We start from the raw sequence: 27791 nt of genomic DNA on the forward strand, positions 1-27791 counted from the left end.
ATAAAGAAAAAATATCAAATTATCCATAATTTAAAGAAAATCTAAATTCTAAACCCTCAATATTTGAATCATTAACTAAAAAAAAAGTTACTTTTTTCTATTATTAATCGCAAAATATTATAGAACTAATTTCAATTATTTTTCTTTGTTGAATTCGATTCTATTATTTTTTTATTTTATTGTTTATATTTTTTGTTGTATCTAAGGATAAAACAACAAATATTAATAGTTGACACACAAAATTTTAATATTTTGCACTTTAAAAATCAAACACTATATTTTTTTAATCATTAAGGGAGCACAACAAATCAGTCAACCTATTCATATATTATCAAATAGTCATCCATGTAGCGTGTCACTTACAAAAACGGATAAGTTTATATACACATTAACATTTCGTCGCAGTAAGAACTTAAAATAACAAATTTTAATAGTTGAGATATGTTTTACACATTAGGAAATAAACATGTTTTTTAATTATTGAGCGATGCTATATGTATTAAGCCTTCTTTATTTTAATAATATTTTATCACTTAATATATATTAACCGCACTAATTTTAGAATTTGGATTTGAATTATGAACCATGTTACTTGTATTTTTTGGGCAAGAGAAAGGGCTACACATACATACAAAAATGAAGAAAACACCCCTCTATTCTTTACAAATTTACTTCATCTACCCAACGACCCATGCCCATCTGCTCCCTCATCTCTTCTCTCTTTCCATGATCGTCTCCATCAATTGTCTGCACTAACCCCTCGTCGTTTTAGCCTCATCGCCTTTTGCACGTTAACCACAGCTGAAGATGCAAGAGGCGAGGTGAAGGTGACAAAAGGATGGCAACGTTGGGCAATTGCTGGAAGTGGCCATGAGAAAGGGGGGAAAAATAAAAAAACAGGCAACGATAGTGTTGCTAAGTGAAATAAGAGAGAGGGAAAACAAATAAGGGTTTTGCAATTTTGCAAAATGAAGGAGAGTATATTTGTCATTTTAGCTACAATATGTAGCACAAGGTGTCGTCCAAGAAATATCAATAACATTTTTCTTTGACTTATATAAACAATGTCAAGACTTTATTGTTTATCTATATGCTCCATAGTAAGTTAAAGATTTCTTGTGATAAAATTTTGAAATGATTTATATAGATTTTGAGCAAAATATCTAAATCGACCAAATTCAAATTCAATTAAGTTTAGTTACTTTGTGATGTCATTGGTTTTTTAAGATCAAAATTAACTTTTTGACTCTGATTATGCACCAAAACTCATTAACATTGCACAAATCTTACTCAACTAGCGTTATTTTCTTTTATTGTTTCGCAATGTATGTGAGCTTTCATCTCTTTCACTTGTTAGTTAAACTTAATAATTGTGATCACAAGTCACCATGTAACCATAAATAAAATTTCAAATTATGACAATAGAAGTAACAAACCATCTATGATTTTTTTTTTTAATTTTTCTAAGAAATTAATTGATTGTCATTAATTATTTTTATTATGTAAAAATTATTTTATGAGATTAGATTTATAGTATGCATAATGGTTTAGAATTTTTAATTAAATGGAGATAGTTTAATTTTCAAAATAGGATGGGTATTTGTAATAATTTGGTGAAATTGGAGCATGCAAAATATAAATTATCCTTAATATAATTTGGCATCAAACTTATATTTTTACTCATACACTTTCACTTTTTCGCTCTTACTTTTTTTATTTTTATTTTGATTACATCTTTATATTTGTATTTTGAGTTGATTTAATCTTTATATTTTGATTTTTTTTCATATAATAACTTAAATTTTTCATGATTTCGATTACATCCCTAAACTTGTATTTTTAAATAAATTTAATTTTTATACTTCGATGTGAACAAAGTCTAATGTATATTTTGTCATTTTACTTCACTTTTTTTTCATAAAAATTAAATTAAATCTAAAGGTGTAGTTAAAATAATAAAAAGTTTGAATTATTATATAAAAAAAATCAAAATATAAAGATTAAATTAAATTTAAAAATATAATTAAAATAATAAAAAATTAAAGTAACTATATAATAAAAATATAAATATAAATTTAGCCCAAAATTTTGGAAGGCCAAGCCTATTCATATTTGTCTTGGAAAGGAGAGGAATGCGAAAACGCGCTTGGAAGGAGACAGAAGTGCCAAACTAAAATTAGAGAAAGTCCAGCCTAGCTAGAAGCGGCGGGGCTTATTTGGGGAAATCCCCAGTCTCCCATTAAAATATTGATATTACCAGTAACACTCCCAACCCAAAATACCAGTCTTTATTTTAAATAAATCATTATATTTTAATTCTTGATTAATGTTAACGTGGTTCTAAATTTTAAAAAATAAAGATTTCATTTAATATGCTGAGCTGGATTATCTATCACTTTATTATTTTTTAATTTTTAATATGCTGAGCTGGATTATCTAACACTTTATTATTTTTTAATTTTTATTATATTCTCTCTCTCTCGCCCTCGGTTTCTCTCTCCAGGACCGACCTTATAAAAACCAGGTCGATGCAGAAACTCCTGTCTGTCTCTGTCTCCGTCTCTGTCTCTCTCTTCTCTCTCTGATCTCGTTCATTGATGCAGATTTGATTTAACACGGATACAATACACAGAAACGTGTGTCATTTTCGTCTGCATTTGATTCGGCGATTGATCTCAAGCTCCTTCAACCATGAACGACCTTCTGTCGGTGAGTCTTTCTCCTCCCACCCTTCTTATTGATTTTATTCCTCTTATTATGAGTTATGACCAACCAAAGGAGGATCAGGATCAGAGTAGCCTGCGAAACTCGCATTTGGCTGTGGCTAAATGGCTGAAATACGCTCAGCTCTGAGCGGATCCACTGTTCTGTGTTCTGCCTCCTCCAGAACGATTTACAATCTTGATCTTTCGAGACTTAGCTTAGATTTTCCTAGTTTCCTAATGGAGCATTCATAGCATCTGTACAATGTGGAACCAGATCCCGCTTTGCTTTGCTTTTCTTTTCAATTTTTCTTTCAGTCTATTTTTCTAGTCATTCCATTATTCTGAGCAGTCTTCGATGATTCAGTTTTGGAGCTTGATCCAATGCCTTGTTATATTTAATTGGATTTTTTATTGCCTAATCGAGGCACACCGTTATGTTTTATCACAATCCATTGCTATAAGTTGTTCTCATTCTAAATTTTGTGACAATGTATTCTGTTTCCGCCTTTGCCGCATCCATGTTTGCTTTCTTTAAATACATTAGAAACTTATGAATTATATGTTTTTTGTAACCCACATTTATATGCATATGTATGAAGATGAGGATGGTGTATTACTATTAGTCCTTAATGGTCATATATATGCTGGAACATCGATCAAATTGGGTATATAGTTATCGAGTAATTTTAGCTACACCTGTTCTACTTTTGGTAATAACGTAGGACTCTATCAATCAAGGAGTTCATTTATTTTTTGAATGGGATATCTCCCAGTATCTTTGCATAGTATACTGTGGGATGGTTTGCCATGCTTTCAGGATGATTCTGATAGAAAAAATAATGGCTGAAACTTCAAATCATTCTATCTGAATCCATATCCTTGCAGCAGGATACTTTGTTATCCATGTGATTCAGCAGAAAGGCTCAAATTTGTTGTGTGGGTTGTTTCCTTAAGAACCATTTGATCTGTTTTGAATAGTTTGTCAGAAGTAAAAAACTTTCAAAGTAACAAAAGCAGTATACTAGAAGTCACATTATATCCATGTGAATTTCTTAAAAGGTTACCAACAAAATAAATATAAAGATATTAAAAAACGCAGAATGAACACAAAAGAGAGAATTGAACTTTCCAACATTGAAACTTAACTCTTATTAGTTTTTTTAATGTTAGCTAGGTAACTTGTCCTTGCATACCTTTGTGACTCTGGTTGTTTGTTTTGGTTCACCAAGGCATCTGTTGAAGATTGTTGCTAAATTATAGCACATTTTTAGTCTGGAAACTGTAACATGTGCACTAACAAAGTAGGTAACCAAAGAGCTAGTTACTTAATATATTTGTTTCCATAAAGCACGCCCACAAGAAAATGTTATGCTTCCATCAGAGGCTGCTGGAAACTGAAGTTCCTTTCAATGTTCTTGAACTTACTTTTAGAACTAGTCCAAAACGTTAGACAGTGGGATCTTAAGGAGTAAATGCCCTGCTTTAAAGCATAGTTGTCAAAGGCACAAGGTGCACTGAGGCACAGATTAGTGCTTGGGGCCTAGGATTGAGGTGCAAGGTGAAGTGTGAGCCTTAGGCACATGGGGCGCATATTTATTCGAAATGCTTATAAATACTTATACACTATTCCTTCCAATATTTACCTATAAGGAGTTAGATGAAAACTCATAAAATCATAAATGACAAATAACCAACCTTATAATAACAACTAATATTATTGCAGAAAAACAATTAGTTTCTTCTAACTGCAAAAGATATTAGAGGAAAGAAAAAATATAGCAGAACACTGCAAAAAACAATTAGTTTCTTCTAATTTCTTTTGCAATTAGAAGAAAGAAAAAAAAATTACAGCAGAACAAACAAAAAAAAGAGTTACAGAAAAATAACTAGTTTCTTTTCAATTGAAAAAGAAACTAGAAGAGAGCAAGAGAGAGAACAAAAAAATTAGTAGAGTACACAATGAAAACATTTATTTCTTAGCAATTAGTTTACTCAAAATTGCAATAGAAATTTGAAGAAAAAAATTAGACTAGAATACACGGAAAAAAATTTATAGCAAAGAATTAGAGTAGAATATGTGCCAGACCTCTGGCTCACACTGCTAGGTTTGCCTCTTTGATATACAAGAATATGCAATCAAGTCAATAAGAAATAAGATCTAAGATGACAAATGGACAAAAAATAGGGTTTTAATACACTTGTATATACAAGGCATGTGCTTCATTCACCTTACGCCTTGCATGAAGCGCTTGCCTCATGAATCTAGGCAGCATCTCAAGCATGGCGCTGTGCCTCAGTGGTGATGAGGCGCACAGAGCTGAACCTCTGTGTCCTTGCGCCTAGCGCGACAGCTGTGCTTTAAAGTAGGCAACATAGCATTAATAAGTTTTTTTTTTGGCTGATATTTTGGCGTGGCCTTAAACAGTCTATTCATTGTCATAATCTGTTTTATTTGTTTACTTATTTGTTTAATAAGTGAACAGTCTATTCATTGTCATAATCTGTTTTATTTGTTTACTTATTTGTTTAATAAGTGATGGTGGCGAAATTATAAGGATCACATATTCCATAAAACTAGAATTTTTGATATAAACTTACATGGAGGAAGATGAACTCATGGAGAGTTTTAGGACTAAATAACATTACAATTGAGGGTTGGAAGTGCATAGGACATAAAACTGATTTTGCAGAATTAGAGCATCTAAGGAAATCATGGATAAATGGAGACAAAGTGTCTGAATATTTATATGTTAAAATAAGGAAAAATTCAAAGTTGTAGAAACAATATGGCTAAAGGTTATTAGCCAGACAGTAAAGTTATTGGAGAAAATATTAGGTTATAGGCTAAAACTTGAATGAAAGTTGCACAATCAATTTGGTTGTGTGATGTCAATAATGAAATTGATGTACAGCCTGTATAGGAAAAAAGAAAAAAACCCCTTTCTTATAGGCTTGGATAAAATGTGTGATGGGGCACCTAGAAATTTGATATGGTAAGCTTTGAAGAAGGAAGGTGACATAAGCGTGCACACACACAAATATATTAAAAAATAAAGAGTATTATTGAAACAAACATTGCCCTGAGGGGCCAGACTTTGTACAAAAGAATGAGTAGGAAACTAGAGGTACCAACAACCTAGAACCTAGTTCAAGTGAGTGAGTTAAAAATTGTACAAAAGGAGGATAGGTGAAAGGAATGTCTTCAAACAAAAACAATAATTACATATCAAACCTTAAATCTAGTAGGTGGGGTTGGTTACATGAATTCTAGCATGCAAATTATTTCTATCTATGGTTGATTCTCCTCCCTCAGTCACAAAAAATAACTTAGTTAAAATTTGACCCTCAAAGCATAAAAGAGAATACTCCAAACTCTCAAATGCTCTCATATTTCTTTCTCCAAAGGCACCACAAATTGGATAAAGGAAAGGGAAATGGTAGAGTTCTCAAAGACCCAAACATGCAATTCCACCCCCAATAGCTCAAAAAAATAAATTACATAGGCTGACATAATCCATGAACACATAGAAGTGCAAAAATAAGCACCCAGGGTAAATGTACAACAGACAATAAAGGAGAAGGGGTCCGCTGACTCACTGCCACTCTTGACATGTAACACTAGTTAAGAATAACTTGCTTTCATTTTCTTAGATTATTGGTAGTGAAAAATAGCTCCAAGTGCATTTGTCCAGACCAAGAACTAGAAGGGAACTTTGGAGGGAGTACTTGACTTCTACACTGCTTACTGAGGAAAGCCAAAGATTCCTTTGTCACAAAGGGCATTATACAAGTAACAAATACTGAATCTCTCCTTTTGTGAAGGGCATCGAACCCATTTATCCACCCCTACCTAGTTGTAAGTTAAGCCTGGAGCAGAGTGAGGATTATTATTGGAAGGGCTAGTGATCTCCCAAGCTGGCAGTTTCCCTATTGTTGTTAATTTATATCAATGATTTACTTTAGTTCCTTATCTCTTTGTACTAGTTATGGATAATTTACTAGGCATGTACAAAACAAAGTATCATGAAATATGTTATTTGGTAATGAAATTATTTGCTGGATGAAAAAATCAAGGATGAATAAGGGCATCCCCAGTGCATGAGGCTCCTAGCTTTGCAAGGTTTGGTAGAGGATTGCTTTTATAAGGGTAAATACAAAAGGTAATCAAGGTTTACTAGGTCATATGACCAAATAAAAATTAAAAAAGTACATGTAATTGCTAAGTTAAAATGTTCGGGTTATATCTAAAATCATGAGGGTTTAAGATAAGTATGATTTCAACCCAATATGTGGCATGCAACTTTAGGGAAAACCAAAATAGTAATCAAGGCCAAGCAAAGACCCAAGACTGAGTAATTCTGGTAACAAGATCTATTATGCATAAAGATGGCAAGAGTGGTATCAACACAAATCTTAACGTCAAGACATGATGAACTAAATGGAAGAATGCTTCAATTGACTCAGGATTGATGAAGTTTGGGGAATGCTTTAGGTAATCTGTATGATTGACGTGTACCATGAGACTAAAAATGTTGTAAGTTTAAGACCAACCGTGCTTTGGGGCCCAGAATCTTTGGCAATTAGTAATGTAGATGAGACGAGGATGATAAAGTGGATGATGGAATAATTAGGAGAGATAGGACTAGCAATGAACAAATTTGTCATACACAACAGAGACTATTAGATACTCAATTAGAAGTCATATCAGTATCGAGAATAATACTAGGAGAACAAGAGACCAAAATTAACTTGGATTAATAAAGAAAAAGATATATTGTGGTTTACTCAAACTGTGGCCTTTAATAGAGTGGAGCAGAATAAAGGATCCATGTAGGATGTAGTGTAACATGCCAAATATTTTGGGAAAGTTTTAGTTGCCTTAGTTATGATTCAACTATGAACATGTATTATTTGGTGTATACTTGAAGCTTCCGAGTAGTATTACTGAATCTATATCATGGGTTGCCATTTTTGCAGGGTTCATTTGAGGTTCCTCGGAGCCAAGCTACAGGTGGAGATATTGAAATGGGAACACACCGACCAATGAATTCAGGAGAGTTGGGCTTGGATAACTTCTTTAAGAAGGTAGCTAGAACTTATCCTGGGTTGCCTAATTAAGAAGAATAATGTTTGTCATTGACATTTCTGCTGTTCTCGGTTTCCTTAAGTTTCTTTTGGTTAAATACATGAAAATGTTGAAAGCATCCATTGTCCAATAAAATCAAATTTTGCCCCCCCTTTTCTTTCTAGATTCAAGACATTGAGAAACAATATGACAAGCTGAATAAGATACTCAGAATGCTCCAGGTATGGAATTGTCAATTCTCCATATTTTTTTTCTATATTGTGTAAGTTAGTTTGTTCATTCAAAACAAAATATTGTTGTTCCAATATACATCCAAAGTGCAAGCTTCAAGATGTACCAGGTGCATAAGGTGTGCTTTTCTTGGGGATTACAAATTGCCAGTGCTTTTGTTGATGATGCACGTATTGTATCCCTTCCCGATCTCTCATTGTATGCACCAAACTGTACTTGATTGGAATTAGAATCTTCTCATCCATCTAGCTTCACAAATTATCTTGTCCGTTGTAATTGTAATTAACTGGAAGCTAGTGTAACATTATGTTACTCTTTATACATGAAAGGAGGAAAAAAAACAGACGAAAGCCTATACAGGAAAGGAAAACATTATGCTTGTGCCATGATCCTAGCCTTTCATGATTAGTTTGCTAATGCAAAAGAAATCAGGAATACATGAGTGTATTCATAATTTGTCTGTTACAGAAAATGCTGTCAAATGGGTGGGTATTATTAGAAAGACCAAATTTAGAAATCGTGTTTGGAGGTACAGGCATTTGATGCTACAGGATGCAGACATCACCTGTGCCTTGGAGGTGATGGCAGACAGGCCTCGTGCTGATAATTGGGAAACACACTTTACAGCCTCACAGAGTTCACTTCTCTCTTCAATGTGCTTTTCAATTAGCTCTTTGAACGACTTAAGCTTCCTTTGCTTATTGGTATGTATACTTCTTTTGAAGTCTTCATGTCATGGTTCTTCTTTGAAGAATGAGCCATCCTTGTCTCACTTGAAGAAAGGATCTGCTGTCTTTTCTTTGTTTTCTTCCCCTAAAGGAAGAAAAGTGTGGGGAAGAAGGCAGTCTTGCCTAGTTCTGGTAAAATTGCATTTATAAAACTAATTGTTTTAGTTGGATGCTTAATAACTTCTGCATGTTTGACTTGCATTTGGTGAAGAAGCAAATGGAACTGCTCCTAGATTTGAATTTTATCATGCTCTATTGTCAATAAATTGTAATGCTGGTTCTGCTAAACAATTTCTGTTCAATCTCTAGTTGTGTGGAATTATTTTAGCAGTTGTTTTGTCCTTTTTACTATCTGGAAGTGAATACTTCTGAGCCATTTTTTGTTGAATATTATCCATGTTAAAAGCTGTTAATAAGGATTGCGATTGATCCATTTTTTGTACCTTGTATGATGTTAAGTTGGTTGTCACATCCTGCAAGGCCTTTCTACTTATGATTCTTTATGTTCTGTTTCTACTTGACTTGGAATACCGAATGTCTTCAGTGACTGCTGTCTGCTTTTAATGTTCCCCCCCTACTCCAGCCTGCAGGATGAATTAAACTTTTTTGAGTGTTTGGAGGAGAAAGAAAATAATCTTCCTGCTTCATTATTGTATATAAAGGCTGTAGATAGAGACCATTTCCAAATTATACTTTATAATGCACATACCTACCTTCCATAATGAAACAACTGTTCTTTTACTAACCTCATAATACACAGTTTCATCTGTGATAGCTTACTTTCCAAATTATGGCTTACCTCATATTAGTGGTAATGAGAACCATAACTGCACATTTTTTAATAGATGCATCTACAACCTGGAATACTGGATAAATTATGATTGGTATTTTCTTGTATAACTTTGTTAAATCATTTTTACAGGATGCCCACGAGGAATCAAAAGCTGTAACAAAGGCTAATGCCATGAAAGGTAATCTGCTTCCTCTTGCATATTTATTGTTACTATTATGCCAGCACCTTCCCACCCTTATCACCTGGAATATCATTACTGCTCTTCTCAAATTCTCCAAACTCACAAGCCTCCTAAAGGCCTCTATCCCTCCTTACATCAGCCTATGCAAATTTGACTCCTAGTCTCAACTCTCAAAAGAAAACCCCCACATCTAGAATAAACTTCTTCCTTTTCTTCAGCACCCACACAGATTCTTCTCTCTTTCTCTCTCCAAAAAAAAAAAAAGAAAAAGTAAAAGAAAAAGAAAGGAAAGTTGGATCCCATTGTAGCCAAAGGGACACCCGTTTGAAGGTTAGAACCTATTAGAAGTCCAAATCACTTTGTTGGCATTAAGAGATTTCAAGGTGGCATGGGTTTCCTAAAATCAGTTTAGGAAATCTTGCCTAAACCAGTCTTAGGAAACCTTCCTAAGTGTACAGCTGCTTTTCTTTCCTATTATATAGTTTCCTATTGTGTATAGATCTATAGTTTCCTATTGTATAGATTGATTGCTTTCCTTTTTATGTAAATCCCTCTTCTATAAAAGAAGAGCTCATGTAATTGGATGAAGTAGAGAAGAAAAGAGTTTTTCTTCCATTCTTTACATGGTATCAGAGTCACCACAGTCCTACAAACCCTAGTGCCTTCATTGCACTCTTTAGCGCTGCCGTAACCTTCCAAAACCCTACCTGCATCACACGCACACTTTCTTTCTCGCCGCTGACCTTCTTGTGTTTCGATTAAGCTCTCTGAAGCATGTCTGACATATCTGCAGCAATGGTAACCAGGGAGCGGTGGATCAAGTTCCTGAAGCAATCCTGAAAGCTAGGCATGGAGCAGTAGCAGGGGGGAGTTGCCCAATATCCACCTATCCTATTGACTAGATGGGAGAAATTACCTATAGTGGGCTCAATTGGTAAGGACATTTCTTAAAGGAAGGGGTAAGATCGGTCATCTCACTGCCTTTCCTCCAAAGGCAACCGATCCTATGTACCCGATATGGGATATTGAGGATTCCCAAATAATGTCTTGGCTGTGGAATGCTATGCTTCTAGAGGTAAGTAGGAATTACATGTTTTTGGGTACTGCTAGGGAGATTCAGGAAGTTGTGAAGCAAACTTACTCCAAAATTCAGGATGCATTAGTCATCTATGAAGTAAAAACTAAAATTAGTGGTTCTAAACAAGGGGGGTTGTTTGTCATCGAGTATTATAATCGTATGAATGGTCTTTGGCTAGAGTTAGACCACTACCAGAAATAAGGATGATTTGCAATACGAATGTTGCAACCTGTTAAAAGGCATTTGTTGTAGATTAGGGTTTGTAATGTAAGAGAGATGTCAAGGTTTATTTTTTGTTTAACCTCTTTTAGAAGGATATGTTTCTAGAAGGCTAACCTGATTTGTTTTAACTGCTATTTAGGGGCAGTCGGTCAGGTTGTTACTCCCGCCTTTATAGCTTATAAATAGGGGTCGGGAGGTTGTTTTAGAGAGAGCTTTCATTGTGTTTTCATTCTATCTTGTGTGAGTATGTGTTGTGAGTGAAATAGGGCATATCTTTCGGTAACAACTTTGTATAGCTTTCGGGTTTATGGGCTGTGAGAAAGTTGGGTGTTTAGGGCACATGTAATCGTGTCTCATCATTCAAAGATAGTGGAGAAAGCTAAGGGCAAAGCCAATCTAGACATATGTCTCATTTGAAACTGAATCAGGATAAGTTCTCTTGTGTTCTTTTCTATTCTTGGTTAAATTCTTGTATGTTTTCTGTTTTACTTTTGTGTTGCGAGAGTGAGAGATTGTTTGGGTGTGTTTTGAGGGTTGAGCAATCATATTAAGAGGTGAGATCTAGGCTAACAACTTGGTATCAGAGCTGGTCGCCTCTGGAATTGATCAAGAATCTCAAGACAAGGGAGATGATCTTAGGGAAAAAGAATGGCGCCAATCGCCTCTCGATCAGACATTGACAAGTTTGATGGGAACAATGATTTCGGGCTATGGAGGATCAAGATAGAGGCTCTCCTCTGTAGTCTCAGTTTGGAGGGGGCGCTGGAACAAGAAGATATGACTGAGGGGCCATCAATCGGGAAAGAACCACCAGTTCTAACCGTAGAACAGAAGGAGGCCCGGGTGGAGATTAAGAAGAAGGCTTACAACCTTTTTATTTTGAGCCTTGGAGACAAAGTGCTTAGGGAAGTGTCAAGATTGAAGTTTGCCGCAGAAATCTAGAAAAGGTTGGAAGACTTGTATCTCAAGAAGACACTCTCTAGCTGGTTATTCCTCAAGGCTAGTTTTTTTAATTTTAAAATGCATGATCATCAGAAACTTTAGGATCGTATAGATGACTTTAACAAACTATGTTTAGATTTAGAGAACATAGATGTAAAATATGAGGATGAAGACAAAGCCTTAGTCCTTCTCTATTGATTACCTAAAACCTATGAGAATTTTGTAGATATTCTCTAGCATGGTAGGGATAAACTCTCTTTAGAAGATGTAATAGGGGCATTAAACTTTAAAGAGTTGAGAATTAAAATGGACAGTAAACTTTCACTGGGTGATGCTTTAATAGCAAGATCAAGAAGTTCTAAGAAAGATTCTAAGAACAGAGGTAAATCAAGGTCTAAGTCTAGGAATGAAAAAAGGCCCAATAAAATGCTATTACTGTCAACAAGAAGGTCACATTAAGCGGCACTGTCCTAAGAGGAAGAAAGACCATGCCGATAAAGAAAGTTCTGATCGGGGGTTAATATTTGTGACACTGAGTATGATAGTGCAGATGCTCTAACAATAAGTGATACAACAGACAACCAAGAATGGGTCATGGACTTAGGCTATTCTTTCCACATGACCCCAAGGAAGCATTGGATCCAAAACTTTAAGGAAATTAATGGGGGAAAAGTCCTGTTAGGAAATAATTATGAATGTAAGGTTCAAGGGGTGGGGGATGTTAGATTAAAGATGCATGATGGAACCTTTAGGACCCTTACAGCCGTGAGATATGTCCCTGAACTTAAGAGGAACCTGATTTCTCTTGGGGAATTGGATAGGAGCGGTTTCAAATTTAAAGGTGAGGGTGGAGTGGTGAAAATAAATAAAGGCTCTCTAGTATGCATGAAAGCTGTGTTAAGGAATGGAATTTATTTTTTGCAAGCAACCACTTTATGTGGTAAAGCACTGTAAGTTCAAACTCCCATGATAAGGCAAGATTGTGGCATCTAAGAATGTCACACATTAGTGAGCAAGGGTTCAAGGAACTTGCTAAACAAGGGATATTGGAGTTAGGTCAATCCTTAGAACTAAGCAAGTGTGAATCTTGCATTTATGGGAAAGTAGCTAAGATAAAATTTAACAAAATAGCTATCCACTCATCAAAAGCACCCCTAGACTACATTCATTCAGATTTGTGGGGTCTAGCCCAAACCATGATTCATGAGGACTCTTGGTACTTTCTGTCAATAATAGATGATTTCTCAAGAATGCTATGGGTGTATGTTCTAAAGACTAAGGATAACATGTTGAGGTTTGCCTAGAGTTTTCCGATTAGAAGATCAGTGGGAGCGTTGATGGCTTTCGGTTGGAAGCTATTAGACAGTTAAGGTTTTTTAAGCCAAAGTGTAATTAATGTAAACTTTGGGATCTAACTGTAATTTCCCTATAGTTGTTAGTTTTAAAGGGGTTCCACCTCCTCTATAAATAAGAGGGCAAGGCGGCAGTCAAGGATCATCATTTTCTCTCTTGTCAAGTTCTCGGTTACTATTGTGAGTACTTTTGTTTTAGAGAAAGTGAGGCTTGTGTATTGAGTTCTTGGGCTTTCTTGGAGTGAACAAGGGGTTGTACTTGAGCGATAGGATTGTATGAGGGCTTGGGTTTTGTACTGATCAGTTTCTTCTCAAATAAAGCTGCTCGATTGGGGTGCTGGATTGCTGGATGTAGAGCCAATTAAATTTGCTTGAATCAGGATAAATTGTCGTGTTTCCTTTATGGTTTGATCTTTTCAATTTTGTTAATTTCTTTTTTGTTGTTCATTTTTCTGTTTTTATATTTCCACTGCATCCGAGAGTGTTGGAGAGGGTTTATGAGAGGGTTTTCTCGCCTAAGGGTATAATTCAAGAGTCCTAAGGTTAACATTAACACTTTTGAAACTTTTAGGACATGGAAGACAATGGTAGAGAACCAAAAAGGCAGATCAGTGAAGGCTATTAGGACAAATAATGGGTTAGAGTTTTGCAATAGGGATTTTAATCAAATGTGTGAGAAGGGAGGCATAGTTAGACACTTAACTCCTAGGAATTTTAAGCAAAACGGGTTGGCTGAAAGGATGAACCAGACTCTTTTGGAGAGGGTAAGATGCATTCTCTTTCATGCAAACTTACCCAAATCCTTTTGGGGGGGAGGCTGTTTCCACAGTAGGCCATATTATTAATAGGTCACCCTCTGCAGCAATTCATTTTCAGACCCTATATGAAAAGTGGACAGGGCACAAACCAAACTAACACACCTTAGAATATTTGAATGCCTAGCCTATGCTCATGTGAAGCAAGTTAAATTAGAGCCTAGAGCTAAGAAATGCCTATTTATAGGTTACCCATCAAGTGTTAAAGGTTATAAGCTTTGGAACCTAGAATCAGAGGGACTTAGAACTATAGTCACAAGAGATGTGACATTTGATGAGTCCTCTACCATGTTATTAAATAGCCTTCAAACCCAGCGTAGCTTAGGAGAGGAAAAAGAATCTGTACATGTAGAAATATCAGGAATTAACCCATCTAATACCTTAGAATCGCCTGAAACTGCATATGAGTTTCAATGCAGTGATCATGAAGATGACCTTGCCCAAGACCAGACCCTAGAATCTCTCACTACAAAGAAGATGAAGTAGATAGTGATGCAGATTCCAACCTAGGAGACCAACCAAATCCGGACAGGTATAGTGTTGCAAGGGATAAACCTAGGGTTCGCAAACCACCCCAGAGGTATGGTTATTCTGATCTAATGGCCTATGCTTTTACTAGTGCAACCAAAATAGGGGAGGAAGAACCACTTACCTATGAAGAAGCAATGTCCTCTAAGGATGCTGGAAAATGGCTAGAAGCCATGAAGTCTGAAATAGAATCCTTAAAGAAAAATCAGACTTGGGAATTGGTTGAAAGGCCAAAGGGGCAGCGCATTGCATGCTGCAAGTGTTTGTTTAAGATCAAGGAAGGGGTAGGAATTAACCCTAAGCCTAGGTATAAGGCTAGACTAGTTGCTAGGGAGTTTACCCAAGTTCAAGGCATTGATTTTAATGAGGTATTCTCCCCAGTAGTGAGACATACATCTATAAGAGTTCTATTAGCCATAACAGCTCATTTAGACCTGAAACTAGAGTAGATGGATGTTATAACTGCTTTCCTTCATGGGGACTTTGAGGAGAAAATTCTAATGGATCAACCAAGGGGATTTGAAGCTAAGGGAGAGGTGGAGAAGGTATGCTCGCTTAAGAAGTCCTATATGGGCTTAAGCAGTCCCCAAGGCAATGGTATTATAAATTTGATACTGTTATGGTAAGCCAAGGGTATTCTAGAAGTTCCTACGATAGTTGTGTGTATTATAAGCATGTTACACCTAGCATTTCAGTATATTTACTATTGTATGTGGATGGACATACTCATTGCAAGTCAATCCCATCAAGAAATCCAGCTTCTCAAGCGAAGGCTGAAAGCTGAATTTGAAATGAAAGAGTTAGGTGAAACTAGGAAAATTCTAGGAATAGAGATTTCTAGAGATACGCAACATAGGAGGATATACCTATCTCAAAAGTCTTACTTAGCTAAGGTTCTATCCAAGTTTGGAATGTCAAATGCCAAGGTAAGTTAGCGTGCCTTTTGCACCACACTTTAAGCTGTCCTCTGTCCAATCCCCTACGAATGAGGAAAAAAGGAAGGAAATGAGTCATATTCCATACTCGAGTGCGGTAGGAAGCTAATTAAGGCATAGTGTGCACTCGACTAGATTTAGCTCATTCTATGAGTGTTGTGAGTCGTTTTATGGCAAATCCAGGGAAAGCCCACTCAGTCAGCAGTAAAATGGATGTTTAGATATTTAAATGGAACTCTAAGTCATGTCCTAACCTATGGTGGTGCTAAGATAGGAGTCCAACCTAGTATTCTAGGGTATTCGGATGCAGACTATGTTGCTGATATAGACAAAAGAAAATCCACAACCAGATGGATGTTTAGGTTATTGAACTCCACAATTAGTTGGAAATCAAGTCTCCAACATGTAGTAGCATTATCTACAACCAAGGCTGAATACATAGCAATTTTGGAAGCTTTTAAAGAGGCTATGTGGATTAAGGGACTAGTGAGTGAACTCCTAGGTTTAGAGGTTAAGGCCACTTTGTTATGTGATAGTCAAAGTTCCATACATCTATCTAAGAATCAGGCACACCATGAGAGGACAAAACATATAGATGTGAGACTCATTTTATAAGAGAAATGATTGAAAATAAATCTGTTTTCTTAACTAAAGTTGTATGTGAAAATAATGCAGCAGACATCTTTACAAAAGCAGTACCATTAGCCAAGCTTCAACACTGTATGAAGATCCTATAGTTTGGTCAAGCAGGGAACTGAAGGTTGCAGGAACTAAGAAAAGCCTAATCAAGTCAAATGGGTGGAGAATTTGTTAAAAGGCATTTGTTCTAGATTAGGGTTTGTAATGTAAGAGAGATGTCAAGGTTTATTTTCTGTTTAACCTCTTCTAGAAAGATATGTTTCTAGAAGGCTGACCGGATTTGTTTTAACTGCTATTTAGGGGCTAGTCGGTCAGGTTGTTACTCTCCGCCTTTATAGCTTATAAATAGGGGTCGGGAGGTTAGCTTTAGAGAGAGCTTTCATTGTGTTTTCATTCTATCTTGTGTGAGTATGTGCTGTGGGTGAAAGAGGGCATATCTTTCGGTAACAACTCTGTATAGCTTTCAGGTTTGTGGGTTGTGAGAGAGTTGGGTGTTTAGGGCACATGTAATCGTGTATCATCATTCAAAGATAGTGGAGAAAGCTAAGGGTAAAACCAATCTTGACGTAGGTCTCATTTGAGACTGAACCAGGATAAGTTCTCTTGTGTTCTTTTCTGTTCTTGGTTAGATTCTTGTGTGTTTTCTATTTTACTTTTGTGTTGCAAGAGTGAGAGATTGTTCGGGTGTGTTTTGAGGGTTGAGCAATCATATTAAGAGGTGAGATCTAGGCTAACACAACCCTTAACCAAATAGTCAAACGGGATAGGATTTTTGAGTTTTTGGCTGGTCTTAACCCTGAACTTGATCAAGTGAGGGTGCAGCTACTTGGTGGGGAAAAACTCCCATCTCTTAATGAGATATTTGCTGCGGTAAGAAGTGAAGAAAATATGAGGTTGGCGATGCTAAGGGAATTTGGCACTGATGGGTCTGCAATGCAATGAACAAAGGAGAGGGGACATGGCCTAGAACTGGGAGAATAGAGGCTTAAACTCGAGCAAATGGAAGAGAGGGACTATGGTGCACTCATTGTGAGAACCCTAGGCATATCTGTGACACATGCTTCAAGCTTCATGGCAAAGAGGCTGTCCTAAATAGGAGTGGAGGAGGATTCAAGAACCTGGCTTGCAAGAAACCAGGTTTTTCTATCACACAAGGGGCAAGAGGAGGACCGAACGGGAGTGAAGGCCGAGGTTGCTAGCAGTTCAGATCTCACTCCACTTAATGTTGAGGAGAACAACAAGCTGAAGTCCTTCCTCAAATCAATGCAAGATGGATCCTGCTCCCTAGCACAATTGGAAACCCTAGGTAAAAGCACTCATTTTGCATTCTTTTCTACCTTAAAGGTAAATACTTATCGGATGGTATTTGGATCTTGGATTCAGGAGCAACAGACCATATGACTCTTTAACCCCTGTGTATTTTCAACCTATCAACCTCTCAAGACCACCAAAATGATTACAATTGCTAATGGCACAACAGTTCCTATTGTTGGCCATGGCAGTATGGATCTTAGCCCTAATCTCTCCATTAAACCAGTCTTTCATGTCACACACTTATCAGCTAATCTCTTGTCCATTCATCAGTTCACTAAAACCTTGAATTGCCAAGCTGTCTTTTCACCTAATATGTGTGAGTTTCCGGCACCAGAAGATAGGGACGAGGATTGGTGTTGCTAAAGAAAAAGGTGGGTTGTATTGCTTTGTAGGGAAGGCTTCTTATCCATCTAAAGACCAGCTACTTCATTACTACCTTGGTCACCCTCCATTTACTCTTTAAAAGTTATGTTTCCTACTTTATTTCATTCTATTGATCCCAACATCTTTCATTGTGACGTATGCATTCTTTCCAAATAACATCGTGTTTCTTATCCTATGAGTAATAAAATCAGTTCTAAACTCTTTGCCCTAATTCATTCTGATGTATGGGGGCCTTGTAAAATTCCTAATTATTTTGGGGCTTGGTGGTTTATTTCCTTCATTGATGACTGTACTCGAATAACATAGGTGTTTTTGCTAAAAGATAAGGCAGTCATAGGAATAGTGTTGCCAAATTTTTGTAAGATGATTACCTCTCAATTTGGAACAGCTATATAGAAACTTAGAATTGATAATGCTTGGGAGTATTTTAACCATCATATGCATCAGTTTTTTTCCAATAAGAAGGAATTGTCCGTGAATCTTCTTGTATAGATACTTCACAACAAAATGGAGTAGTTAAGAGGAAGATGAGACATCTCGTTAATGTGGCCCGTACCCCACTTCATCATCATAGAGGTCTTAAAATTTTTTTGGGGGAGGCTGCCCTCACTGTTGCCTTCTTATTAATCGAGTACCCACTAAGCTGCTTCACCAACAAAGCCCTCTTACTTGTCTAACCACTCATTTTTCATATTTCAATATGCATAATCCTCTTCCTTTTAGAGTGTTTGGGTATGTATCTTTTGTTCACATATCCAAACAACATCAACATAAGTTGGATCCAAGGGCACTCAAGTGTGTTTTCCTAGGGTATTCTCCTACTCAAAAGGGATATAAGTGCTACCATCCTTCTACTTGTAAGTTGTATGTTTCCAAAGATGTTACATTTGTTGAGTCCCTTCCTTTTTTGGTTCCTCTCCAGCTGGTCCCCAGGGGGAGAGACTTTACTATGGGGACTACAACTTCGATGATAGCTTTGATGACACTCTTTTGTCTGCTTCCCAGCATACCCCTCACTCCAATTCTAATTCTCTTGACCAAACCAGCCCTACTATCGCTCTCAAACAACTCAGCCATCACCAACACGACCTTCTCATCCTCTCATTGACTTGTCCTCTGGTAGTCACAAAGAAAGGCATGATCAGGCTGAGTTGGGTGAACAAGCATCCATCAAAAGGCTACCCTCTCCAGTTCGGTACGAGGGGTCTCCTTACATCTACAAGCGAAGGCAGCCTATCCAAGACACTCAGCATACACCACTCTCGGATCCTGGTTTAGGTATGAATCTTGTTAGTGTTGTGTGCCTTGATGCTAGATTTGGATGACATCTAGCGAGCTTGTTTTATTGCGTTAAATGTGTTTTTGTATAAATCTATAAAAAGTAAGGTTATCTTCATTCATATTTTCTCCAATCAATTATATGAATGAGTCCCTAGGTCTTCTGTGTGAGAATTTTATTCTATTACCAGAGAATCCTGGTAACAGAATATCTTAAACTATTCATAATCTTTAAATTCTTTGGATTGGGACTCCGATTAATCGAGTATGGACTAGCACAAGGGTTACTACCTCGTTCAGTATGGGGATACCGATGGGAGGATGGAGTGTCACAGGCCATATGACATGAGATATCACTAGTAAACCTGTGGGTGGTCGTTAGGGAACGATCAGCCGAATGTGACTTCGATGACTGACCACATAACATGGTGGATAATGGTCATGTCATCAGGTTGCGATGGTGTGTTGATCCTTAGACTTGAAATAGGACGGTTGTTTTGTGTATTGGTGTGCGAGATTTGCTAATAAGTCGAACCATTCAATTGGGAGGTAAGAACGTTCATCTATGTGGTTTCGTATTGCTGGTATATGAAGACAAGTGTTGGGAATAAGATCCGTTGCCGTTGTCAGTATTTGATGGGGTGAACGTCCTATGTGATCTATTATTGATGTGACAGGATAATCCTTGACCAAGGCAGATTGAAAGTTAGGAAAGGTGTTTCTTGAGGTGTCATCTAGTCACATTAATAAGATCTGGCACATAATTACTGAGTTCGTGAGTGTGTCACTCTATGGCTCTCGCTCAGTCGGGACGTTAGATGATGGAAGGATTATAGCACACGATAATCGTCAATTATAATAGGTTCACTTGAAGTGAGACTTCACTATCACCTATACTGTCCTGAACCGCTGTTAGGCTCTATTTAGGAACTCTCGGAACATTATCAGGATTTGAGGAAGTTTTGGTGATGGGTCAAAGGGTTGACCGATACCGAAAAGGGTTTCAGTGTTATCTGATTGCTAGCAGGTAGTAAACCTAGAAAATCACACACCATATTGTGTTGTGTTTGGTATTGACATCATGTGCCCGATATGTCTCTGTAATTGATTGATCAAAAGTTGACCATATGCCCCCTACCAACAGTGTATAGTTGAAATGCATAGTGCATAGTGCACAGTATGAAATTAATTATTGATTGCACAGTAAGAGGCAACGGCCAAAATTTGCACAGTGCATAGTAACCTCTGAATTATTACTTGCATAATTGGAATGGTGGGGCGGCAGACGTAAGAGAGAATTGAATTGAGGGAGGGGAAGGGAGATTTGGGGAAGGGGGAATTAAATTAATAAAATGCAGAGGCCCTGCCTTTGCCTTCCTTCTTCTTCTCCCCTGATGCTGCTTTCTGTTCTTCTTCTTCTTCCTCTGAATAATCATAAAAATTATACCTATAACTATTATGCGTATAATTTTGAGACGAGCATCGATGATACGTAGATCCTCTGTGTCTAGCACAGAAAGAGATGACCGGAATGATACCCTACTACATAACAGGTATGGATAGACTAGGACCACCATATCTTGAGGTGGACTCTGTCTCAATACAGAAACTGATTCTGTATTTCATCCCTTCATCGGGCAACAGGTATGCATTTATTTATGTATTCAATTGTTGTATATGCGTGTTGCTTAAATACCCAAGTTATGTATAACGTGTATGTTATATTCCGTTGCGTGTATCTAATACACGGTAAAATTTTTATTTTTGCCTATACCGCAGTACTAGTTATTCCCTTCAAATCTCACGCATGATACTTTCTCTTCTGATGACCCTATTTTTGATGATTTAGACCTGCCTATTGCAGTTAGAAAGGAGGTTAGGAGTTGTACCCAACATCCCTTAACCAATTTTCTCTCCTATCATCGTCTCTTCTAAAAGCATAAGAGTTTCCTAGTTTTCTTAGATTCAATTATCATTCCTAAGTCAGTAAATGAGGCATTAAAGGATCGGAATTGGAAACAAGTTATATTGGAGGAAATGAGTGCCCTAAAAAAGAACCATACATGGGATCTTGTGTCCAAACGTAAAGGGATCAATCCAGTGGGGTGTAGATGGATATTCAATGTAAAATATAAGGTTGGTGGCACCTTAGAGAGATATAAGGCCAGGCTAGTAGTTAAGGGATACACACAATCTTATGGGGTAGATTATCTTGAGACATTTGCTCCAGTAGCAAAAATGACCACTGTATGGATCCTCCTCTCATTGGTAGCCTATTTTGGATGGAATCTACAACAGGTAGATGTAAAAAATGCATTCCTCCATGGGGATTTGGAGGAGGACGTATATATGGAATTGCCACCAGGATTCCAAGAAGGGCATAAAGGGTAGGTATGTTAGCTCAAGAAAGCTCTATATGGGCTTAAGCAGTCTCTTAGGGCTTGGTTTGGACGGTTTTCCAAAGTTATGAAAGCTCTCGGGTATGACTAAAATAGGGGAGACCACATTCTCTTCATAAAACACTCCAAAGAAGGTAAAGTGACAGTTCTGTTAGTATATGTAGATGATATGATTGTCACAAGCAATGATAAGGAGGAGCAAGGAAAACTCAAGGAAAGGCTGATAAGGGAATTTGAGATCAAAGACTTGGGGGTTCTCAAGTATTTTTTGGGAATTGAAGTTGCCTATTCTAAAGTTGGGATTTTTCTTTCTCAAAGGAAGTATGTGCTGGACTTACTGGCAGAAACAAGGTTAACAGGTGGAAAAGAGTCTAAAATCCCTATTGAATCTAACACTAGGTTGTGGAACAACCCTAGTAGCCAATCGGTGGACAAGGGAAGGTACCAAAGACTTGTTGGAAGGTTGATATATCTCTCCCACACAAGGCCTGACATCACTTTTGCAGTCTGTCTTGTGAGCCAGTTCATGCACAACCCAACTAAGGAGCATATGCTTGTTGTAAGAAAGATTCTAAGTTACCTCAAGGTCACTCCAGTAAGGTAAATCTATTTAAAGCAGGGAATGAGCTGGACATCAAGGGTTTCTCAAATGTTGACTATGCTGGGTCTATAATAGATAGGCGGTTAACAAGTGGTTATTGTGTTTATCTACATGGGAACTTGATGTCAGGGAGGAGTAAGAAGCAAAGTGTTGTAGCAAGATCAAGTGTAGAAGCGGAATTTAGGGCTATGGCCCCTTGCCTATGTGAAGTTTTGTGGCTAAAAATTATCCTTGAAGACTTGAAGATTCAAGCCCAAGGATCAATTGGGCTTTGGTGTGATAACCAATCAGCAATCAGTATAGCCTATAATCCTGTCCAACACGACATGGCTAAAATTGTTAAGATAGATCGATATTTCATCAATGAGAAGTTGGAAGCCAACCTAATTCATTTACCCTATGTGCCATCTGAAGAACAAGTTGTAGATATCCTAACCAAAGGGCTACCAGCAAAGAGGTTAGAAGACTTGGTAAGCAAGCTGGGAATGTGGGATATACATTCTCCAGCTTGAGGGAGAGTGTTGGCATTCGGAGATTTCAAGGTGGCATGGGTTTCCTAAAATCAGTTTAGGCGGTTTAGGAAATTTCACTTAAACCGGTTTTAGGAAACTTTCCTAAGTGTACAACTGCTCTTCTTTCTTATTGTGTATAGTTTCCTATTGTATTTAGATCTATAGTTTCCTATTGTATAGATTGATTGCTTTCCTTTTTATGTAAATCCCTCTTCTATAAAAGAAGAGCTCGTGTAATTGGATGAAGTAGAGAAGAAAAGAGCTTTTCTTCCATTCCTTACACACTTTGGTGATAAGGATGGCAGTTAGACCTTGAAATGTGAGTTTGACTTGATCCATAGGGTGGATGTGGAAATGCATTACACGAATATGGGACAAGGCTTGAAAGTATTGTTGAGGGAAAAATAATAAGATAAAAGATGAAGTAAACTCTTTATCTACAAGTTTAAGCATTTAATGAGACGTTAACAATTCAACAAGATATTAGAGCAGATAAAGGTCCTGAGCTCAAGTTTCATAGCTAACTCAATATTTAAATAGTTGTATTTGTTGGGCATGTTGAGAGTAAAAAACAAATATAGAAGATAAAGTTAACCCTTAATCTATAAATTTAAGCTTTTAAATGAGATGGTAGTTAATAATTCATGATTCGAGTATATTGTTAAAATTTAAAATTTTTGAACTCTAAATGATATATCTTCAATTTTTTGAAATTTAAAAATTTTAATTAAATCAATCCTCATGATTTCAGCAATCAAGCAGAGAATGGAGAAAGATGCTGACGAAGCTGGAAAAATTGCTCGTTCTATAAAATTAAAGATTGAGGAGATTGACAAAGAAGTACATATATTGTTTCTTGTTATTCTGATTCTTTGCAGTACTTATTGATGATTGACTGTTCTTTTACTGCTAAATTATTGGTCCAGAATATGTCTAACAGGCAGAAGCCTGGTTTTGGAAAAGGATCAGCTGTAGACCGATCAAGAACAACAACGACAGTGTAACTTTATTTTCTTGAATCTTATACAGTTCATGATTACCATTTACCAATACTTCATACAATTAGTTTATCTAAAGATTGTGAAGTCTTTGTAATCTTTTTGTAAGCATTTTTGACATGTGTACTTGTTTCATAATGCTTTAGTCATTGACGCTATAGACTAGTTTCAACATTTGTTGATTCATGAATTCAATGTAATTTCAATTCATAAATGGTTTTGTTTTGATTCCAGTGCCTTGAAGAAGAAGTTTAAAGACAAAATGTCGGAATTTCAGGTGAACTAGACATAGTATGTGATTACTTTTGTTTTTCATCTTCTCTTTGCTTATATTAAGTACAGTCCTTCAAAATCTTGACAGACTCTAAGGGAAAGCATCCACGAAGAGTACAAAGAGGTTGTTGAGAGGCGAGTTTATACAGGTTTTAAAACTTCACTCATGAGGCACACATGTGATACTTCTTTTGATGGACCAAATTTCTAATGATGTCCAGCTAATCATTTAAGTTTCCTTCTTGTCATGATTGTCAGTAACGGGTACCAGAGCCGATGAAGAGGTGGAAATTTCTTTTTGTTCCTTGTATTGCAGTTGACACTTATCTCCACAAGCACATCTTTAATTATTTAAAACTTTTCAGACAATTGATCGGTTAATAGAGACTGGGGATAGCGAACAGATTTTCCAAAAAGCTATTAGGGAACAAGGACGAGGCCAGGTTCTACCTCTTCTGTCCTTTATTTTTCCTCCTGTTGTTGCTTGTTTCTTTTTTCCTTCCCCTTTTCATTTTTCCAACTATCTAAGTTGTGAAACAAGCTTGGAAAATTGATGTTGTCTAACATTTAGAAGAATCTATGAGATGACAAAGGTATTATTTGTTAAAGATAAAAATGAGAATCAATTAGTTGAGATTGTTGAGAGTAAAAATAATAATATAAAAGATAAAGTTAACTCTTGATCTAACAACATTAGCTTTTATATTAGATGGTGATTAACAATTTAACATGGTATCAGAGCAGATAAAAGTCTTGAATTCAAACCTCACCTCTCACCCAATATTTAAATTGTTACACATGCTTGAACCAGTTTTGCAGTGAAACTTGGCCATACATGAGGAGTGTGTTGAGGGTAAAAATAATAATATAAAAAAATAAAATTGTCTCTCTATCTAACTGTGTAAGCTTTTAGATGAAATGGTAGTTAACAATTAACATAGACAATATGGGCACATGCTACAAACAACCAATAGATGCAGCAACTAAGAGAAGCAATAATATGAATATTGACGGTAGCAGGGATGCAGGAGACAAAAAGGCCCCATTTAGTTGAGATCTAACATCAGAAGATGGCTCTTCACGGATATGGAAAATATCTTGTTTTTTCTTCCTCATTTTCTTTTTGATTGATTCCCAACAGTTGCCCCTGTTAGAATACATTCAGAACCACTGGACCACATAGCAAGCTTTACACTCAAAAGGCTAAATACTAAGGTGGCCATACCTTACTTTTTATGTTATTTTATTGTCTTTGCAGATAATGGACACCCTAGCAGAAATTCAAGAACGTCATGATGCAGTTAGAGAAGTGGAGAGGAAGCTTCTTGACTTGCAACAGGTATCATCATCCCTTTCAAATGATTTGTGGTTATGGAGATGTATTACATTTGGTGAAAATATTTAAACTTGGCTTGTAAATCTTAGGGCCTATCTGGTAGGTATTTCATTTTCAGTTTTCATTTTCATTATTTTGAAGATAAAAACAGAAAATGGCTTGTTTTGGTATTCAAAAATCGTTGTGTTTTTAAAAAAGTGAAAATAATTTTCATTCAATATTCATTTTTTTTTTCCTACCACCATCTCATTGCTGGCTACTGGAGCTGCCGGAAAGTTGCTAGTTAGCTGCTCAATAACCTCCTTTGGCAGCCGCCAAAACCCCGGTGGCCCCCAGGGGCCTTATGAATTGCTGATGTGACACCCATGGTGTGGTTGTTGGGAACCTTTGGTGATTCCAACCTCCTATGTTAGAAATGGTTAAAGGAGGGAAATAAAAAACTGAAAAGAAACCATAATTATCAAACATGTTAAGTTTTCATTTTTTTAAAATGAAAATGAACTAAAAAAAAAAAAAAATGAAGAAAATAGAAAAGTGAAAGCTTTGGGTAAATTCTACTTCCTTCATTTTACTCCTGTTGTTTTGTTTTTTCTTTTATTTATTTATTTATTTATTTTTGTGGTGGTGTCTGTGTGGGTGGGTTGGGGGGGGGGGGGGGGGCAGCTGTTCTTTATTGCAACAGAATCCTAACAAAGCCATATTAGGTGGTCGGTCATGTGATGGCTCATGGTGTGCTTGCATGAGCTCATTGAGTAGCTATTTAGCTGAATACAGGCATAGTTTCTTATTCTTGTCAACCCCACTTGGCCAACCAAATGACCTATGACAGTCTAGTTGAAGAAACTTGACTTGCAGATCCAAGTGCTCACTGAAGTCAATCAGCATCAGAAGGCGGCTTGCCAAGACAATCATTGGCCTAAAAAGTTTAAATGGTTTCAGAAGTTATATTGAAAGCTGTCTGACTCAGCTCTTCCTATTGCACAGCCTAAAATAGGCAGAGCCATGGGCCAAACGTATCCAACAAAGGGGCATCATATGACAGCTAGAAATTCAAGTGTTGCACGATAGGGGAATGAACTAAAGTTTCATACTGGGAATTTATCTTGCACTACATATATTGGCTGGGTCATGACTTGGCTAGATCTGCTCCGTAACTTGTGCATAAAGTGATGTAGGGTCAATGCTCTGCTGTTCTTGATGTTATTGCCTTGTTCTAATTTCATAAGATTATATCTCCTTTCAAAAAACATGTGCATAAAGTGATGTATCAACGAGTACTAGTATGTATTATCAGTACTGGATTTAGTTGCATCATGTGTGGCTAACTGCCTGGTGCAACAACTTATTGACCAATCCATAACGTATTTGCAGACTACTGGGAGTGTGGGATGCATTGAATCATGTGATATTTCAAATACTCAATGGCCAGTCTACATTTGGAATTCAATTTCATCCATATGAATTTTAACTATTGTGACCAAATTCATGCTTTTCTCTTTTAGGCAGATAATTGTCGTGGAATTTAGATTTTGGGCGGTCTAACAATAACAACATATCAAGCCTTAGCTCCTCTAGGCTGCCACATGGATTCTAGCTTGCCAATCATCCCTATCATTTGCCATATTTTTTGTAAGGCCATTATTCTTATTAGACAGCAACTCAGGGTTTAACATTTCCTGATTTTATTCATGCAGATATTTATGGATATGGCAGTGTTGGTTGATGCACAAGGGGACATGCTTGACAACATAGAATCACAGGTAATTAGAGACTAGCATAAGTGTTTCATTATATTAGCAGAATTTTTTTGTTTCAACCTGTACTTTATTGTCTCTGCCCTCGAATCTTTTAGGTTTCAAGTGCAGTTGACCACGTCCAATCTGGGAATACAGCTCTCCAGAAGGCAAAGAAGTTGCAAAGAAACTCTAGAAAATGGATGTGTTTTGCCATTCTCATCCTTCTTATCATTGTGGTAATCATTGTGGTGGGTGTTCTCAAGCCATGGAGCAGCAAGAATGGTGCCTAAATGCTTCACCATCTTTCTTAATGTATAAATATAAATACTGATTGAATTGTTGTTGATCAATTAGTTAATATATTGTTTCATCTCTTTAGTAGTAGTGTGCCATTTTGTATTTGGAGAGTACATGTCATTCTACTTGACAAAAAGTAGGCATGTATAATTCCCCTGTAGATGTAATAAAGGAGATTTCTTGTGAACCATTCGTGTTCTTGTTCCACGCAAAGTGTCTCACAAATTCTCCATTTCATGTAACACGATTAAGCAAGTATATATGCTCTCGATTGAAGGACAAATTGGAAGTGCCATCTGAAGGCCTTGTACTGGTTTGCCAGACACCCATTAATGTTACAACCTGCATTTACTAGTCAGGCAACCCTATTGGACACCCAGAATTTTTTGACATTTTTATTAACACTATGTATCGATGCATTGTACGAT

At 36.7% G+C, this 27791-nt stretch overlaps 1 protein-coding gene across 1 annotated transcript; it reads left to right on the top strand.

Annotated features, from left to right (window-relative positions):
- Positions 1-2512: 2512 nt before the first annotated feature.
- On the top strand, positions 2513-27791 carry LOC127806706 (syntaxin-132-like). Its single transcript, XM_052344164.1, has 13 exons — positions 2513-2709; positions 7683-7790; positions 7956-8012; positions 9673-9721; positions 23475-23563; positions 23650-23723; positions 23956-23998; positions 24083-24143; positions 24253-24278; positions 24360-24437; positions 25253-25333; positions 27025-27090; positions 27183-27791. Exons 1-13 carry the CDS (start codon positions 2692-2694, stop codon positions 27354-27356), a joined length of 924 nt encoding a protein of 307 aa, XP_052200124.1. The 5' UTR covers positions 2513-2691; the 3' UTR covers positions 27357-27791.

Source organism: Diospyros lotus, chromosome 7 (assembly GCF_014633365.1).
Source record: "Diospyros lotus cultivar Yz01 chromosome 7, ASM1463336v1, whole genome shotgun sequence".
NCBI classification, from domain to species: Eukaryota; Viridiplantae; Streptophyta; class Magnoliopsida; order Ericales; family Ebenaceae; genus Diospyros; species Diospyros lotus.

Bases quoted from the DNA above. Each gene is read 5' to 3' on its own strand.
- LOC127806706 (XM_052344164.1), top strand. The intron at 23,564-23,649 runs GTACATATATTG...TTATTGGTCCAG, and splicing joins TTGAGGAGATTGACAAAGAA to AATATGTCTAACAGGCAGAA. The intron at 24,438-25,252 runs GTTCTACCTCTT...TTGTCTTTGCAG, and splicing joins GGGAACAAGGACGAGGCCAG to ATAATGGACACCCTAGCAGA.